Source organism: Aphidius gifuensis, unplaced genomic scaffold (assembly GCF_014905175.1).
Source record: "Aphidius gifuensis isolate YNYX2018 unplaced genomic scaffold, ASM1490517v1 Contig6, whole genome shotgun sequence".
Taxonomy (NCBI): domain Eukaryota; kingdom Metazoa; phylum Arthropoda; class Insecta; order Hymenoptera; family Braconidae; genus Aphidius; species Aphidius gifuensis.
Window position 1 is genome coordinate 22,640 of NW_025220587.1, and position 20,379 is coordinate 43,018.

Here is a 20,379-nt window from a genome sequence, read left to right on the forward strand (position 1 = left end):
TTATATTGTAACAGGTGATATCAATGAAGTTTTAAACTGTGGATCCATCCTAATCAATCCTTATTATGATTCATTATGATTGGTATTATAATCATTATTATAACAGGGCCGTGATTTTAGGCAGTTTTAGATGTCAAAACTCAAAACCAGTCAAAATAACTTGGTAAACGTTGGTAAACGTGATAGGTAAAACCACGTTATTTTGTCACGTATGTACATTTACTATTTCATCATGTTCATCATATTGTGAAATAGCACATTTGACAGCATATAACACTTGTTGCTTTTCACTATTTCTCACTGATTTTTATTTCTTCGTTGAATTTGTATAATCAAGTGTCAACCAAAATTTGTCATTGTGTCTTTATCCGATTAATTTTTTTAATTTTTAATATTATTACATTTTAATATTAAAGAAAATAAAAGACAGGTAAATAAAAAATTTAACTTGAAAGATTTTGATTAAAAATTAATAAACTAATATTATTTGTCAGGCTATGTGTGACCAAGTCGCAACAACAGTAAGCACAGAGTACAAAATGGAATCACCATATCTTGAGGCGATCCAAAAAATACCAGGTAAAACACCTGGTGAAAAACATCAAGCACTGAATTGCATTGCCAGGAAGCTCATTGATAATGCAATGGAAACTGATGATGATGGTGTGAAAAATGTTGATGTCAAGAGTTCAGCTGAACTTCCAGAGTGTCTTGTGCCAATTGTTCAACTTGAAGTGGCTAAAATTCTTCATCAACCTGATGGTATTGTGGCTGCACTTAAATCTGATGATGCCTTTATCAATGATCGTGCACTCAAAGTCAAGTGGTTTTTTGATGGCAGCAATGAGGACATCACTAACAGTCAATATTTTAATAAACACATTTTTCCACATGTCTCATTGACTATTCGCATGAGAATTATTAAAAACTTGGCAAAATATTTGATGTTGTCCAATAAACAAGGTATTGCTGAAAATTTTTATATTGAATTAAAAGAACAATATGGTGAAGAATTAGTGAGACCACTTTGTTTTGCCTGTGGAGAAGACTTTATTCGAATTACTACTAATAAATGGAAAAAACCAGTCAGTGTTAGCGAGCTTGAAATTATCTATCCACGTTTTCCAAAATTTGTTATTTCATTATTGAAAAGTAATCCTGTTAAATACAGTAAATTTTTACCCAATTTACTGATAAATCATGCTGAAATTTTTGCTGATATTGTCAAAAAATCCAATTCATGTATCAAATTAAGTCGCAAAAAATGTCAATTATTTTTGAAAAATGCACGAAATGCTTTCTTGGATGATCCAAAATATTTTATGCCTGTATTGCCTTTGAAATTGATCACAACGATGCTGAATAAATTGGAATTTCATCAATTTTATAAAAAAATGTTTCCACAGAACCAAAAAGAATTTTGCTTTATAACACTTTACAAATATTTAAAATACTATCATGAAGAAGAAAAATTGAATCTTTTAATTTCAATATTTGAGGAACTTTATGGAATAAGTTTTCTGGAGTGTGTTGGTTTAATATCATTTCCACAGCTCTTAGTACATAATTATGCTGATGTTTTCGTTAATATTGTCAAGAGGTTCAATTTAAACAACAAGTTGAGTAACAAAAATTGTGAATCTTTTTTTAACTATCAACTGAATCGTATTTTAAATACATCTTTGAAGTTTTTAAAATTAATTACAGAAAAGCTAAATAAATTGGAATTTTACCATTTTTTTAAGCATTTATTTCCACAAAATTATAAAGGATTTTGTTTTACAACATATTACCAACTTCTAGAATACTATCCAAAAGAAGAGAAATTAAATCTTTTGATATCAACATTTGAAGATCTTTATGGTGTAAGTCCATTGGAGTGTGCTCTCTTGATATCGTTTCCACTGTTATTAGAAGACCATGCTGATGTTTTCGTTGATATTGTCAAAATGTTTAATTTGGACAACAATATAAGTAACAAAAAGTGTGAATCATTCTTAAAAAATATACTGGATCCATTTTCAAGACGAAATAAGATCTGTATGCCTTTACAATCTTTAAAATTAATTACACGAATGCTTAATGAATGGGAATTTTATCAATTTTATAAACATCTTTTCCCTGTTAGTCATGAAGAACTTCATTTGGCAAAAACTTACGGATATTTAGAGTACTATCCAAAAGAAAAAAAATTCGATCTTTTGATGTCTACATTTGAGGATGTTTATGGATTAAATTTTTTGGAGTGGATCGATTCAATGTCAGTTCAACGCTTACTAAAAAATCATGTTGATTATATTTTTGTTAATGTTGTCAAAGAACACACTTCAAAGATCAAGTTGAGTGACGAAAAAAGTAAACCATTGCCATTGGAATCAATTACAGAGAAACTCAATAAATTGGAATTTCATCAATTTTATAAACTGTGTTTTCCAAAAAATTATAAAGATTTTTCTTTTACAACAATTAATAAACTGTTAAAATATTATCCTGAAGAAGAAAAAATCAATCTTTTAATGTCAACATTTAATGATCTTTATGGAATAAGTTTGTTGGAGTGTACCGATTTGATATCACCAGATCTTTTACGATTGTTAAATCCTGAAGAGAGAATGAGAATTGCTAGAAAAAAAATTGAAACAAATGATACACCAACGACAGACATTAAATGTTCGTGGATATGTTATTTGCCAACAAATGAATCGATTCCATTGATAAAAGAAAAAATATCAAAAGAATCAGTTGCTAGTAAGCGCTGTGAATATTTACAAGAGCTCATATACACATGCAGTGTCAACAAGGATTACGATGCTCTCCTCAATGTGTTGGAATACATATTCATTCGACATAAAAGTGAACAAAATCCAGTAATTCCAAATGTTTTAAATAGACTACGTACTGATTTCGATGTTAAAAATTTACCAAAAGAACACTTGGTTATTGTTGAACAATTAGTAATGTTTTTACATGTTAAAAATGAGCTTAAATCATGTGTAGATGTAAGCTTAAACTTAACTCGTGATTTAATTTTCGCGAAATTAAAACATAATGAAGAGTTTAGCAAATACATTAAACTTTACATCGAGCTTCAGGATAATTTCGGTGCAGATGGTTGGAATGACTACGACTGGAATATTTTTAAAGATTGTCCAGATTATGAAAGAAAGTGGTTAACACAAATATGCATGTATGATTATGGACATGATTTACCAAGATTTGTTGATAGTCTGCTGCGTAGTATTTATGATTTTAATGAAAGAAACGCCAAGGCTGACGTTCCATTAGAAAAATTGAGTACAAAAAATTATCCATTATTATATAAAGCTGATTGGCGGAGAACTGATGAACTTTTGGAGATAAGAAGTGGCTGGGTTAATTATAAACCAAAGTTACCTGAAAAAATTGAATTTGACAATTCCAATGTCATAAAATTATTGCAAAAATCACCAGAAAAAATTATAAAAAACTGGAATAAATATCTTGAGCTATGTAAAAATAAAATTACAAGACGTAATCTTGCTCGTAGATTTCTTCGTGATGCTAGATGGCATCAAGATTTACCCATAATGTTTGCAAATCAATGTTTGAAAGAATTAAAAGTTAAAGAAACTGATGATAATCATAAAAATCTTTGTATTCTTGCAGTTTTGTATGAGGGTGCATCATATGAAAAGCTATTGACACCTTTTATACCAGAATCAAAAACACTCGATTTAACAACCAGCATAACAAAAGACGAGTATAAATTAAACTGTTCTATTCTATGGTCATTAAACATTGTCAATCCACCAGTATCATTTTCACCAATCTTTGAATTTTGTCAAGGAAATTATGTTCACGATGCTGTCAACACGTTGAACAACGTTGGTCGTCGTGTTCCTGTTGGAAAAGTCATTGAATTTTCAAAAACTCTTGTCAATCAAAAAGTATCTGTTAAAAAACATGGAATAAGATTATTTTGTCAAGTAGCTAGTCATAATCAAATTCAAGAAATGATGTCGTATCTTTGGAAGAAAGAAAAGAATTTATCAATTCGTGAAATTTTGTATCAATATATTTTCAAATTATTTATTGATGCACCTTCTTCCAAGAGTTGGAGCATCATACAAAGTTGCATGAATGAAGTCAAGACTGAAGATCACTTTTGGGAAAGTATCTTTGACATTTCCGAGATCTCTGATGATTTTTATGAATGTTACATTTCCAAGTTGCTTGAAACAATCAAGAGGATTGAAGAAACAGAAAAGGATTTTGGACCTTCAAAAAGCCACGAATATATAACTCATATCTTAAACGATAGTTCACACAGATCATATCTATTTTCAGAAGAATTCCATCAGTATATTATCAAAAATTATTTTGCTGATTTTTCGAGACCAGAATATTTGTTGTCTGATAGTTGTCAGAATTATATTATCAAGGAATACATTATCAAGTCAGGTGACAAACTCGAGTCAAGATTAGTATTTCTAACTGATCTCATTTTAGAAATAGTTAAAACATCCTGGAACGTTTCTTCTGCATTTAAGACAAACTTGCTTCCAGCCAACTATTTAATTTTCAAGCTGATATCATGTATTTGTAAGATGGAATGTGATCATGTTAAAATACGAACTGCAAAGGTTTTGCTTGATGCTTTGTTGACTGTGTTAAAACCAGAACAATTAGGAACTTCTTACTTGGATTTAGTTTACATTGGTATTCTTGATAATGAATACACTGTTGATCAAATGACACATCATCTTGTTCAGCTTATACCATCACTGGTAGAACAATATTCAAGTGAGTTAATATCTACAATAGTTCAACACTTTCAAAAGCTTTTGAACATATTTTTGGACACTAAAAAAAATACTCATTTAATCGATATCATTGAGAAACTTATTATAAGTGATGAAAAAAATGTTCGTCTTTTTACAAGTACTTTATTATTGCAATCTATTATTTCTGATGATAAAGGGCGACATTCAATAATGATTGATAGATTACAAATAAATTCAGAAAAATTACATCAATTCATTATCCAACACTATTTTGATAATTTTTCAAAATCACAGATTTCATTGTCTGATCACTTTCGAAATTATATTGTAAATGAATACATTATTAAGGCAGATGATAAGCTCGAGTCAAGATTGGTATTTTTAAGTGATGTTATTTCCGAAACTGTTAAAACATCTTGGAATATTCTTTCCACATATAACACAAACTTACAATCAGCCAACTATTTAATTTTCAAACTAATTTCATGTATTTGTGATATGAAATGTGATCATGTTAAAATACGAACTGCAAAGGTTTTGCTTGATGCTTTGTTGACTGTGTTAAAACCAGAACAATTAGGAACTTCTTACTTGGATCTAGTTTACATTGGTATACTTAATGATGAATTCACCATCGATCAAATGACAAGTCATCTTGTCCAGCTTATACCATCACTGGTGGAGGTATATTCTAGTGAGTCAATGTCTACAATTCTTCAACACTTTAAAAAGCATTTGCATATGTTTTTAAAAAATAAAGAAAATACTGGTGCAATAGATGTTATTGACAAACTCATTAGAAATAATGACAAAGATGTTAATCATTTTACAAGTAAATTATTATCCGAATCAATTGATCTCAATAGAAACGATCAATATCCAATTATTATTGATACATTGGACATAAATTCAGAAGAATTACATCAATTTATTATCAGACTTTATTTTCTTAAATTTTTAGAACCGGATTATTTTTTGCCTAATAGTATTTGGAATTATACTATGAAAATATACATTGCCAAGGCAGGTAATAATCTCGAGTCAAGATTGGTGTTTTTAAGTAATGTTATTTTCGAAATGGTTGAAAAAACCTGGAACGTTCCTTGTATATATAATACAGTCAACTATTTAATTTTCCAACTGATTGAGTGTATTTGTAATATGAGTTGTGATCATATTAAAATAAGAACTGCTGAAGTTGTGCTTGATGCTTTGTTAAAAGTGTTAAAACCAGAACAATTAGGAACTTCTTACTTGGATTTAGTCTATGCTGGTGTGTTCGACAATGAATACACTATTGATCAAATAACACATAAACTTGTTCAACTTATTCCATCACTGATTGAAATATATTCTAGTAAGTTAATGTCTACAATTGTTCAACACTTTAAAGAGCCTTTGCATATATTTTTAGAGAATAAAAATCATATTAGTGTGATAGATATTATGGAGAAACTTATTTTAAGTGATGATAAAAATGTTTTACTTTTTACAAGTTTATTATTATCTGAATCAACTGTTCCTAATAAAAAAGAACATAATCCAATTATTATTAATGAATTAGAAGTAAAGTCAGAAGAATTACATCAATTTATTATCAGACACTATTTTACTAATTTTTTAAGACCAGAGTATTTTTCGTCTGACAGAATTTGGAATTATATTATCAAGAAATACATTGCCAGAGCAGGTGATAATCTTGAGTCAAGATTAGTATTTATAGCTGATCTTTTTTTAGAAGTTTCTAAAACATCTTGGAACGTCCCTTCTGCATATAAGACAGATCTTCTTCCAGCCAACTATGTAATTTACAAAATGATTTCACGTATTTGTGATATGGAATGCGATCATGTTAAAATACGAACTGCAAAAGTTTTGCTTGACACTTTGTTGACAATTTTAAAACCAGAACAATTAGGAACTTCTTACTTGGATTTGGTTTACATTGGTATTCTTGATAATAAATACACTGTTGATCAAATGACCCATAAGCTTGTTCAGATCATTCCATCAGTGGTTGAAATATATTCCAGTGAATCAATGAGTAAAATCGTTCAACGCTTTAAAAAGCCTTTGGACATATTTTTAGACAACAAAGGAAACACTCATGTAATAGATGTTATTGAGAAACTTGTTTTATGTGATGATAAAAATGTTCTTCTGTTTACAAGAACATTATTACTTCAATCAAATTTGCATAATGAAGAAAAACGATGTTCAATAATTATAGATAAATTAAAAATGAGTAAATATCCAGCTATTGTAATTCCTATCATCGATGAATTAAATAATCATTGTAAACCTTTTAATTGCCATGACTAACTAGAAAGACAATCTCAGTATTACGAAATGATTGTTACATAATTTTATTTTTTTATGATATATAATATACCAATAAATATATATTAATTTAAATTGGTTTTAAAAAACCTCGATTAATATAAAGTAATAAATTGCCCAACAACAAGTTGTAGATCAATTTCATTGTCATGATTAATTCTTCAACATACTCAGATAATATACAAGTCAAAATTTAAAAATTTCAAAGATACAAAAGGCAAAAATATTTATCTATTTATTTTTTATTTATTTATCATTATTATTATTATTATATTATGACTATTTATTACTATTTATTATCATTAAAAATAGAAATGTAGGTACGTCAAATAAAAATATTACAGAAAATTGAATTTAATAATATTAAAACGACAATAAAACAATTTTTTTTAAATATAAAATATGTTATTTTGTAAAATTCCAAGTAGTTGGATTTTTACAATAATTATTCTTGATATATAACTAGTCAATAAATAAAATGTGAAAAGTACAAATTGAAATATAAAGTTTATCAATGTTTTCATCAATTTAATATTTTAATGTATTATACTTTATCAATTATTTACTTATATAATTTTTTCCCGTAATTTAAAATTGAGAGTATTTTTTCGGATTTTCCCGGGTTTTCCTTGACAATATAATACGGGATGTATAGAAAATCACCAGGGTAAACCGATCGATGATAATTATACAATCTATAATACGTGCATGGATTTTTTACAGAGTTTTAAGTCATTATTATTATGATTATTTCTAAGCGAGGCCGTGGTTTTAGATGATTTTAGGTAGTTTTAGGTGTCAAATATTTTACTATGTAGTGTTTAGACTGGTTTAGACACGTTGTTGTTGTCAGTTAATGTTATTATTTCATCATATTGTGTAACACGACACAAACTTGTTGCTTTTTAGTTGGATCCAATTATTATCCAGTATAATCAAGTGTGAATCTGAATTTGTCACTGTGTCAAATAAAAAAAACAGGTAAATAAAAAATTTAACTTGACAGATTTTTTTATTAAAAAATTAATAAACTAATATTATTTGTCAGGCTATGTGTGACCAAGTCGCAACAACAGTAAGCACAGAGTACAAAATGGAATCACCATATCTTGAGGCGATCCAAAAAATACCAGGTAAAACACCTGGTGAAAAACATCAAGCACTGAATTGCATTGCCAAGAAGTTCATTGATAATGCAATGGAAACTGATGATGATGGTGTGAAAAATGTTGATGTCAAGAGTTCAGCTGAACTTCCAGAGTGTCTTGTGCCAATTGTTCAACTTGAAGTGGCTAAAATTCTTCATCAACCTGATGGTATTGTGGCTGCACTTAAATCTGATGATGCCTTTATCAATGATCGTGCACTCAAAGTCAAGTGGTTTTTTGATGGCAGCAATGAGGACATCACTAACAGCCAATATTTTAATAAACACATTTTTCCACATGTCTCATTGACTGTTCGCATGAGAATTATTAAAAACTTGGCAAAATATTTGATGTTGTCAAATAAACAAAGTATTGCTGAAAATTTTTACATTGAATTGAAAGAACAATATGGTGAAGAATTAGTGAGACCACTTTGTTTTGCCTGTGGAGAAGACTTTATTCGTATTACTACCAATAAATGGATAAAACCAATCACTGTTAGTGAGCTTGAAATTATCTATCCACGTTTTCCTAATTTTGTTTTTTCATTATTAAGAATGTATTCAGTTCTATACAGTAAATTTTTACCCAATTTACTGATACATCATGCTGAAATTTTTGCTGATATTGTCAAAAAATCCAATTCATGTATCAAATTAAGTCGCAAAAAATGTCAATTATTTTTGAAAAATGCACGCAATGCTTTCTTGGATGATCCAAAATATTTTATGCCTGTATTGCCTTTGAAATTGATTACAACAATGCTTAATAAGTTGGAATTTCATCAATTTTATAAAAAAATGTTTCCACAAAATCAAAAAGAATTTTGTTTTACAACACTTTACGAATACTTGAAATATTATCCAAAAAAAGAAGAAAAAATAAATCTTATTATGTCTACATTTGAGGATGTTTATGGAATAAGTTTGTTGGATTGTGCTGATTTGATATCATTTCAACTTTTACTAGAAAACCAGCCTGATGTTTTTGTTGATATTGTTAAAGAATTCAATTTAGACATCAAGCCAAGTGACAAAAAAAGTGCATCATTTTTAAAAAATGTACGGATATATTTGTTGAACGAGCCAGAAATATTTATTCCTTTACTGCCTTTGGCATCAATCACAAAGAAACTGAATAAATTGGAATTTCATCAATTTTATAAACACCTTTTTCCAGAACATTATAAGGAATTTTGCTTTACAACATATTATCAACTTCTAGAATACTATCCAAAAGAAGAGAAATTAAATTTTTTGATATCAACTTTCAAAGACCTTTATGGAATGAGTCCGTTGGACTGTGTTGATTTGATATCGTTTTCATTGTTATTAAAAAACCATGCTAATGTTTTCGTTGATATTGTCAAAATGTTTAACTTAAACAACAATATAAGTAACAAAAAATTTGAATCATTCTTAAAAAATGTACTGGATCCATTTTCAAGACGAAATAAGATCCGTATGCCTTTACAGTCTTTAAAATCAATTACAAGAATGCTTAATAAATTGGAATTTTATCAATTTTATAAACATCTTTTTCCTCAAAATCATCTTTCCCTTCATTTGGAAACAATTTACGGATATTTAGAGTACTATCCAAAGGAAGAAAAATTCAATCTTTTGATGTCTACATTTGAGGATGTTTATAAATTAAATTTTTTCGAGTGGATCGGTTCAATGACACTTCAACGCTTACTAGAAATTCATGATATTTTTGTTGATATTGTCAAAGAACTCACTTCAAACACCAAGTTGAGTTACGAAAAAAGTAAATCATTTTTCAAACGTGTACGGGATCAATTGTTAAACACTCCAGTGCTTATAATATCTTTATTGCCATTGGAATCAATTACAGAGAAACTGAATAAATTGGAATTTCATCAATTTTATAAACAATGTTTTCCACAAAATTATCAAGATTTTTCTTTTACAACATTTCATAAACTATTGAAATATTATCCTGAAGAAGAAAAAATCAATCTTTTATTATCAACATTCGAGGATGTTTATGGGATAAGTTTGTTGGACTATGATTATTTGATACCACGTAATATGATAGAACTCTTAAACCTTGAACAGAGAATAAAAATTGCTAAAAAAAAAATGAAAATAAATGATACACCAGTCATGAGATACATTCAACACTGGGTATGCTATTTGCCAACAAATGAATCAATTCCATTGATAACAGAAAAAATATCAAAAGAATCAGATATTAGTAATCGCGGTGAATATTTAAAAGAGCTAATATACACATGCAGAGTCAACAACGATTACGATGCTCTTCTGAATGTGTTGAAATACATATTTACACGACATAAAAATGAGCAATATCCATTAATTTCAAATGTTTTAAAGAACCTACGTGCTGATTTTGATGTTAAAAATTTACCAAAAGAACATATAATTATTGTTGATCAATTAGTCATGTTTTTACATGTTAAAAATGAGCTTAAATCATGTATACATGTGAGTTCAACTTTAATTTGTGATTTAATTTACTCAAAAATAAAACATAATGAAGAATTTAATAAATACATTGAACTATATATCGAGTTTGATCGTAAAAAGATTTCAAATCATTACGATTGGAATATTCTTCAAGAGTATCCAGATTACGAAAGGAAGTATTTGATTGATTTTATAGAATACGTATGTATTCATGAAGAGTTACCATTATTTGTCAATAGTATGTTACGTAGTATGTACAATTTTAATGAAAGGAATGCCCAGACTAAAGTTCCATTGGAAAAATTAAGTATAAAAAATTATCCATTATTGTTTAAGGCTGTAAAAAGTATTGTAACACGAGATCGTACAAGTGATAGTGACTGGAACAAGAAATCAACTGATACACTTTTAAAAAAAGGAGAAAATGATATTTTTTTAAGCTTTGTTAAAACATCTAATTTACCTAAAGAATCATCATCTGATGAATCTGATGAATCATCATCTGAAGAATCTGATAAATCATCATCTAAGTCACTTAAAAAACAACCATCTACGTCACCTGAAAAAATTGAATTTAATAATTCAAATGTCATAAGATTATTGCAAAAATCGCCAGAAAAAATTATAAAAAACTGGAATAAATATCTTGAGCTATGTAAAAATAAAATTACAAGACGTAATCTTGCTCGTAGATTTCTTCGTGATGCTAGATGGCATCAAGATTTACCCATAATGTTTGCAAATCAATGTTTGAAAGAATTAAAAATTAAAGAAACTGATGATAATCATAAAAATCTTTGTATTCTTGCAGTTTTGTATGAGGGTGCATCATATGAAAAGCTATTGACACCTTTTATACCAGAATCAAAAACACTCGATTTAACAACCAGCATAACAAAAGACGAGTATAAATTAAACTGTTCTATTCTATGGTCATTAAACATTGTCAATCCACCAGTATCATTTTCACCAATCTTTGAATTTTGTCAAGGTGATTATGTTCACGATGCTGTCAACACGTTGAATAACGTTGGTCGTCGTGTACCTGTGGGAAAAGTTATAGAATTCTCAAAAACTCTTGTCAATCAAAAAATATCTGTTAAAAAACATGGTATTAGATTATTTTGTCAAGTAGCCAGTCATAATCAAGAAATGATGTCAGATCTCTATGGAAGAAAGAAAAGCATCCATCAGCTCGTGAAGTTGTTTATAAATGTATTTTTAAACTATTTATTGATGCACCTTCTTCACAGAGTTGGAGCATCATACAAACTTGCATGGATGGTGTCAAGACTGAAGATTACTTTTGGGATAAAATTTTCGACGTGTCTGAGGTCCCTGATGATTTTTACGAACGTTATATATTAAAGCTGTTTGAGACAATCAAGAGAATTGAAGAAATAGACGAAGATTTTGGACGTTCAGACAGTCAAACATGTGTAGCTCGTATTATAAACAAAACTTTCTACAATTCAGGTTTATTATCAGAACAATTCCATCAGTATATTATCAAAAATTATTTTACTGATTTTTCAAGACCAGAGTATGTTTGGTCTCATAGCATTTGGAATTATATTATGAACGTTTACATTTCCGAAGCAGGTGATAAACTTGAATCAAGATTGGTATATTTAACTGATGTTATTATAAAAATTATTAAAACATGGTGGAACATTCCTTCTAAATATAATTCAAATGTCCTCACAGTCAACTATTTTATTTACAAAATGATTTCACGTATTTGTGATATAAAATGTGATCATATTAAATTAAGAACTGCAAAGGTTTTGCTTGATGCTTTGTTGACAGTATTAAAACCAAAACAATTAGGAACTTCATACTTGGATTTAGTTTACATTGGAATTCTTGATAATGAATACACTGTTGATCAAATGACACATCAACTTGTACAGCTTATACCATCACTGGTAGAAATATTCTCCACTGAGTTAATGTCTACAATTGTCCAACACTTTAAAAAGCCATTACATATGTTTTTAAACAAAAAAGAACATACTAATATTATTGATATTATTGAAAAACTGATTGTAAATGATGATAAAAATGTTCTTCATTTTACGAGAACATTATTATGGGAATCAACTACTTCTAATGGAGAAACACAAAATATAATTAATATTGAAATATTTCAATTAAAAATACGTTCAGAAGAATTCCATCAGTATATTATTAAAAACGCCTTGAACGATTTTCCAAGACCACAGTATTCGTTGTCTGATAGTTTTCAGAATTATATTATTGAAAATTACATTACCAAATCAGGTGATAAACTCGAATCAAGATTACTATTTTTAACTGATGTTCTTTCTGAAACGGTTAAAACATTCTGGAACGTTCCTTCTGCATTTAAGACAAATTTGCTTCCAGCCAACTATTTAATTTACAAACTAATTGCAAACATTTGTAAGATGAAATGTGATCATGTTAAAATACGAACTGCTCAAGTTGTGCTTGATGCTTTGTTGACTGTGTTAAAACCAGAACAATTAGGAACTTCTTACTTGGATTTGGTTTATGTTCGTGTGTTTAATGACGAATTCACTATCGATCAAATGACTCATAAACTTGTTCAGCTTATTCCATCACTGGTTGAAGTATTCTCCAGTGAGTTAATGCCTACAATTGTTAAACACTTCAAAGAGCCTTTCTACATGTTTTCAAACTATCAAGAAAATACTAATGTCATAGATGTTATTGAGAAACTCATTCCAAATGATGATAAAAATGTTAATTTATTTACAAGTACATTATTATTGCAATCAATTGCATCTCAAGAAGAAAAAAAATATTCAATAAATATTGATAAAATAAAAATAAATTCAGAAGAAATGCATCAGTATATTATCAGCAACTATTTAGCTAGTTTTTCAAGATCAGATTATTTATTGTCTGATAGTTTTCAGAATTATATTATTAAGAAATACATTGCTGAGGCAGATGATAAGCTTGAGTCAAGATTGGTGTTTTTAAGCAATGTTATTTTCGAAATGGTTAAAACATCCTGGAACATTCCGTCTAAACATGATACAAAAGTACTCAGAGTCCACTCTTGGATTTATCAACTGATTGAATGTATTTGTAATATAAATTGTAATCATATTAAAATTCAAACTGCTCAAGTTGTGCTTGATGCTTTGTTGAAAGTGTTAAAACCAGAACAATTAGGAACTCATTATTTGGATTTAGTTTATGTTGGTGTGTTTGATAACAAATTCACTATCGATCAAATAACTCATGAGCTTGAACAGCTTATTCCATCACTAGTAGAAATATATACCAGTGAGTATATGTATACAATTGTTCAACACTTCAAAAAGCCTTTGCATATATTTTTTGAGAAAAAAGAAAATACTGGTATTATAGATATTATTGAGAAACTGATTGTAAGTGATGATAAAAATGTTCTTCTTTTTATAAGTACATTATTGTCTCAATCAAGTGCTTTCAAGAAAGAAAAATATCCAATTATTTTTGATAAATCAAAAATAAAGTCAGAACAATTACATCAGTATATTATCAAGAATTATTTCACAAATTTTTCAAGCCCAGAGTATTTTCAATCATAGCATTAATTATATTATGAAACATTTACATTTCGAAGCAGGCGATAAGCTTGAGTCAAGATTGATATTTTTAACTGATATAATTTCTGAAATGGTTAAAAAATCCTTGAACATTGATTTTGTATATCATAAGAACGTACTTACATTCAATAATTTAATCGAGAAACTGATTACATGTATTTGTAAAATGAAATGTGATCATGTTAAATTAAAAACTGCAAAAATTGTGCTTGATGCTTTGTTGAAAGTGTTAAAACCAGAACACTTGGGAACTTTTTATTTAGATTTGGTTTACATTGGTATTTTTGATAATGAATATTCTATCGATCAAATGACACATCATCTTGTACAGCTTATACCATCACTGGTTGAAATATTCTCAATGTCTACAATTGTTCAACACTTTGAAAAGCCTTTGCAACCTTTTTTGAATAATAAAAAAAATACTGGTATGATAGATATCATTGAGAAACTCATTTTAAATGATGATAAAAATATTCTTCTTTTTACAAGTACATTATTATTTGAATCAAATTTGCATACTGAATGTGAACGGTATTCAATAATTATTAATAAATTAACAATGAGTAAATATCCAGCTATTGCGATTCCAATCATTGATAAATTAAATTCTCGATCCCCAAATATCAATATCAATGATCTACCAAAACGATAATTGAATACGTACTTTAAATTAATTTTTTTTTTTGTTATTTAACAAATTTATTAAAATACACTTATGTATAATATTATCAGAGAAATTAAATAAACAAAAAAAGATTCAAAAAAATTTTTAATTATTTTGTTGTATTTATTTACTACCAATACCAATGTATATGTTGTATTTTAAAATAGATAAAAACAAATAAACATATGAGTGAGTTATATGAAAAACTTGAAATAAGAAGAGAAATATTTTTGTTTATTTATTCATTTATTTATTCATAAAAAAACATAGCGGGATAATCCTTAATTACAGTTATATAATAATTAATTTCGATTGTAATAAATTTTACATATTGAAATTTATTATTATTGTCAAACAAATATTTATTCATTTAAATAAAAATTCTACTAAAGCTGGAAAATATATTTTAAAATTTTTATTTGTTTTTTATTACTTTGGTTAGTTTAAAATATTTTTTTTCACAAAGCATGATTTACAATATTATTAATTTTCAAATATTTAAAGAAAAAAAAAAATAATAATTTAATGAAAAATTTAAACATTCAACTTAATCTTAAAATATTTTATTTTTTTAGTAACAATACCATAAATTTTTTTATTTATTTTTATTTTCTTCATCAGGTTCATCAGCTGTTCCTTTATTGTCAATTAATTTTTTTTTTCTTGTTTCTTTTTCCAAAATCGAGGAAACATGTCATGATATTCTTTATTCAAATTTCTATCTTTTTTATGACTTACTGCAAGTGTATTTTGTATTTTATCTGTCATAAAAAACATTAGTTAAACTAATCAAAAAATTTTATTTTAATTGATTATTTCATTTTCGTTTTTTTTTTACCAAATATCAAGGTAACATCAACAACAGCTTGTACAAATTGGTGAAAAAAAATATCAACGTCATTTCCATGTTTCTGAAATATAGTTGCAATAATATCATATGTTAATTCAAAATCAATGTCATCCAAAAGGTTTCCCAATTTTTCAAACGGAACAGAAAAATACAAAGAAAATGCATATTTGTCAAATTTTTCCTAATAACAATAATAATTATCAGATTATTTAAACCTATTAATAAAGCATCACTATCAATATTTATTTTATTCTTTACTTTTAATTCACTGATAAAGTGAATAATTATTTTAAATTGTTGCATATTAATTCTTAATTCATGAATTTCAGGCTCATTAAAATTTTCAAATTTCGTAATACCGTTATTGTCGTGTACCATTAATACCATTTCGTGACATAATTTTGCATTAAATTCCTCACAATACGATGCTGTTAAAAGAATGACAATATTGTTTTTCAATTTTTTTTTTGAATAGAAAAAATAATATACTCTGTAAAATATATTAATAAATTATAAAAGAATTTTTTTACGTTACCAATATTATTTTTGATAGCCAATACAATCAAGAAAAAGTCATTAAAATGAATTAATCCATCAGCGTTTTTAAAGAGTCTATATATAACATTCACAGTATTTATATTAATAGAATATCCGGTTATTCTTAATAAACCTTTTATAGAACCAGGTTTTATATATCCAGGAAAATCTTGTTCTCCATATTTTTCAATTACCTCCTTGAATAAATAAAAAGCACATGCATATCAATGATAATATTTCTTTAAAAAATAAAAAAAATTTTTAAATAACAAAAATAATTTATAAATAATACTTGAATAATTAATATTATTTTTGATATTGTTAAATGAGACAATTTTCTTTGAGGCACTAATGCACTTATTGCTAACAATTCCAGCTCTGAATTAACTGTGTCATCAAGTTCCTGTTTAATATGGCCTGGTGTATTCAAATATTATAGTAATTAATAAATAAATAATAAAATATAATGAATAAGAAATAAATAAAAATTTTTACATACAATTTCTATTCAATGAAAATTTGTCATCTTTTAAAATATTATATAAGTCTTTAAAATTGATTGTTAGATCAACGCTCATTTTTTCAAAAAGTTTATGATCAATGTCAGGTAGGTCTATATTTTTTTTTGACAAATCTTTTAACTGTAATGAAATAATTATTAAAATAAATGATGATAATATAAATTATACCAATTTACCTTTTCGGTGATGGGGGGCATATAAATGTCTCGATCATATACTCTGAATTAAATAATAGAAAAAATATGTTGAATTTAATTTATCTGTTGAAGCTAATTTTATTATTATTGTCATTTTAATTTATTAATTAAGCTTACTCTAAAATATTATCATGTTCAGATAGTATTTGCAGATAAAAAGTTGCTCCCTTGAATGTATCCTTTATATATGGAGTAATGTAGTACGTTCCAGGTTTCAAATCAAATCGTTTATTTACTTGCCCGTTAGATCCGAATTGACGAAATCTATGATTATGTTTAATAAAACTATTAAACAGTGATTTTGATAATCTTGTATTATCATTATTAAGCTGAAGGCGTAAATTTTTTATTTCATCATTAAGAATTTACTCTTCAAAGAAATTTATTATTATAAAATTGATAATAATATGTCAACTTACTGATATCATTTCAAAGTATATTAAACTAGTTGAAATTTTTTCTAAATCATGTCTACGTTTTAATGAGATACCAATAAGAACAGTAGATGTATTTTTTCCTTCGTCTGACTTTGTCAATACCATACGATACTGTGGATTAATTTTATAAAAATTATTGGATACTATTTGCTTTGGGGTTACTGCTCCTATAAATTTTCCTTCGATTGCTGATAATGCCAATTTTTTTCCAGTATTTGAATAAACATGATTAGTTATTTGATTGGGTGTCAAATTACAAATTTCAACATATGAAAAATACTTAATGAAATCATCATATAGAATCCAACTTTCTCCATCAATTTCAGTATCTAATTTTGATTCTAAAGTAGCCTGGTTGAAAAAATATTTGATATTACCGTGATAGAGATGCTTAGATACTCGACCTTGTGGATTCCGTATACGTATGAGTTTAAATTCACCATCAATTTTATCTATTGTTACTGTTTTTACAGCTGTTATAGCATAAGAGTGATGAGGCAAAAGACGCAATACAGGCGTTTTAAACTTTTGAAATTCTTCTTGATTGACAGTCGAACAACTTATCATTGTAGATCTATCTTTTGCATTTTGAATAATTTTAAATAATTCATTTGATGTAGATTTTATTACGTATGTTTCAGATATACATCCTGATAAATCTGGCATTGATATTTTAGAAAAACCACCAATGAGATTTTTGTATGATCGATAAAGTAATTTTGCGTAAGCTTTTTCAATTAATGCTGGCTAAAATAAATGATTTGTTATTATATTGTTCTTAAAAATTAAAAATTAAAATTTCAACAAACCCAAAACTCGTTGGGATATCCTGATGATGCATAAATTAGTGTTTTTTGTACAGTTGGAAGACGATCATCAATGACAACGTCAACCCATGTTCCAGCTTGCCAAAATCTGTTGATAATAATTTTTTTTTTTTTTTTCATAACAAAGCTATTTTAAAATAATTATGTAGTATATATTTACCTGAAGTGAAATATTCCAGCATAATTTTTAGCATTGAATGTCTGGTCGTGTGGTGAGACAATGAATCGAAATAAATTTGGATAATATTGAAGATGTAAAAGTCCAACGACAAACCAGCAATCACCTAGTTTTCCTTGCTTCACGTGAAAAGGTTTTTTATTATCAATAAATATGACAGGCTCTTGTGGCTTTTCTACAATATCCTGAAAAATATTTATAATAATAAAATATATGAAGGTATAATATATAATTATGTATATTTTCATTTATTTTTACTACCTTTGGTCTTAAATCATTTTGTCCTGAGTTAAGAAATAATTCTTTTGGAAATTGGGGGTCTTTAAACAGCTTATGGTCTCTAAATGCTTCTTTTTGAAGATGAAAGAAATCCTGTTCTTGTAATTCAATCATTTCACCATTTTTATACTCTGTCAACTGAAATAATTCATATACGAATAAATAAATGTGCATTTGAAAATATTGTTATACAATAGTTTTGAGACAACCTGGACATTTTCCAGTTTTAATTGCTGAAGACTTCTGTCGGACGGAATTCTTTGAAGCTCTGTTGAACTTCTGCTGGTGCTGGGCTCATCTCTTGAACAATGACCTTGAAAAATTATTTGCCATTTAATTTTATTGTCAAGGTATTATTTTAAAAATTTAATATTAATAAATTACCAATATGTTGATTCAACATAATCACCATAAAAACACAAGTTATTTTCATTATTGCAGAAAATAGTTCCGATCAGTATACAGTAGATATATTTATATTACAAAATAACCAATTGTGATTTTTAAAAATATATTCTGAGCTCAGGAATTTATGTGTTGTTGTAGTATTTATTTTGATATTAATGTTGTCATAAAACATTTAATAGTATTTGCTATGATATTTTTTATTTTATAATATTATTAAGCAATGTATGTAATATGTTGAAATTGAAAAAAAACCAAACAAATATATTTTTAAAATAAATATTCTTTTTTTAAAACAGAGAATTATTTGGTAAAACTTGAAATAAGACGAGAAATATATTGAAATAAATTATTATTGACAAACAAATATCTAAGAATTTGAATAAATATTCTACTGAAGCTGGAAAATATGTATAGAAACTATTAATAACATCATAAATTTAAACAAATTTTTATTTATAAAAAATATTATTTCCCAAGGTTAACGTTAAAAAAACTTGCAGCTATTTATTTGTGCTAAATATTTTTTTTTTTAGCTATTAAAATGATAAAAAGTAAAGTTGGAATTTTTATTTGTTTTTTATTACTTTGACTATAGTTGAAATATTTTTCACAAAGCATAATTAACAATATTATTAATTTTTAAATATTTAAAGAAACAAAAAAATAATAATTTGATGAAAAATTTAAACATTTAATTTAATCTGAACATTTGATTTAATTAAGAGGAATATATTTTATTTTTTTAATAGAAACACTATAAATTTTTTTATTTAATTTCCGTTTTTTTGTCATATGTTTTCTTCCAAGCTTAATTTTTTTAGTTTTTTTTTTATTTACATTTTTCATCAAAAGGTTGAGGCAATTTTCTTCAAGTATACTAATTAATAAGTTATTAAATATTATAATTTAATTACACCAGATCATATTGCACAGGAACTTGATGACACAGTCGTTTTAGAGGTGGAATTTATTATTGGCAATAAAAAAATTAGTACCTCACAGAAAATTGTCTCATTTAACAATAGCAAAAACAATATTAATTACTCAAGTATTATTTATTAATTTTTTTATATAAGTTATTGATATGCATGTGCTTTTTATTTATTCAAGGAAGTTGAATCAGCTAAAATATTTGGGATAAAGAGCCCAAATAATATGACACATTGTGA

The 20,379-nt window shown here is 26.8% G+C and overlaps 3 protein-coding genes across 3 annotated transcripts; 1 reads left to right on the forward strand and 2 right to left on the reverse strand.

Annotated features, from left to right (window-relative positions):
* The first annotated feature begins 172 nt into the window (after positions 1 to 172).
* On the forward strand, positions 173 to 15,858 carry LOC122860086. Its single transcript, XM_044163744.1, is given in 6 exon segments — positions 173 to 4,782; positions 5,116 to 7,025; positions 8,152 to 8,497; positions 8,654 to 11,845; positions 11,848 to 12,632; positions 15,826 to 15,858. Coding segments are annotated over 6 exon segments (10,551 nt in total). The 5' UTR covers positions 173 to 497.
* Positions 15,859 to 15,873: 15 nt separating this feature from the next.
* On the reverse strand, positions 15,874 to 17,097 carry LOC122860087. Its single transcript, XM_044163746.1, has 5 exons — positions 17,061 to 17,097; positions 16,863 to 17,004; positions 16,656 to 16,780; positions 16,362 to 16,560; positions 15,874 to 15,887 (listed from the first exon to the last, which is right to left on the reverse strand). Exons 1-5 carry the CDS (start codon positions 17,079 to 17,081, stop codon positions 15,874 to 15,876), a joined length of 501 nt encoding a protein of 166 aa, XP_044019681.1. The 5' UTR covers positions 17,082 to 17,097.
* A 394-nt stretch (positions 17,098 to 17,491) lies between these two features.
* LOC122860088 (calpain-A-like) lies at positions 17,492 to 19,205 on the reverse strand. Its single transcript, XM_044163747.1, has 6 exons — positions 19,187 to 19,205; positions 19,012 to 19,115; positions 18,785 to 18,940; positions 18,506 to 18,708; positions 18,328 to 18,433; positions 17,492 to 18,265 (listed from the first exon to the last, which is right to left on the reverse strand). The coding sequence occupies exons 1-6, from the start codon at positions 19,203 to 19,205 to the stop codon at positions 17,492 to 17,494; spliced, it is 1,362 nt and encodes a 453-aa protein (XP_044019682.1).
* Between the last annotated feature and the right edge of the window lie 1,174 nt (positions 19,206 to 20,379).

Excerpts from the sequence above, each read along its gene's own strand:
- LOC122860087 (XM_044163746.1), bottom strand. The coding sequence starts at position 17,081 with ATGCCCCCCATCACCGAAAAG. Across the intron at positions 16,781-16,862 it reads ATTTTCATTGAATAGAAATT|GCCATATTAAACAGGAACTT; the intron begins GTATGTAAAAAT and ends TGAATACACCAG. Across the intron at positions 16,561-16,655 it reads AAATAATATTAATTATTCAA|GAGGTAATTGAAAAATATGG; the intron begins GTATTATTTATA and ends TATTTATTCAAG.
- LOC122860088 (XM_044163747.1), bottom strand. Across the intron at positions 18,709-18,784 it reads AAAATGATTTAAGACCAAAG|GATATTGTAGAAAAGCCACA; the intron begins GTAGTAAAAATA and ends AATATTTTTCAG. Across the intron at positions 18,434-18,505 it reads GCTGGAATATTTCACTTCAG|ATTTTGGCAAGCTGGAACAT; the intron begins GTAAATATATAC and ends TATTATCAACAG.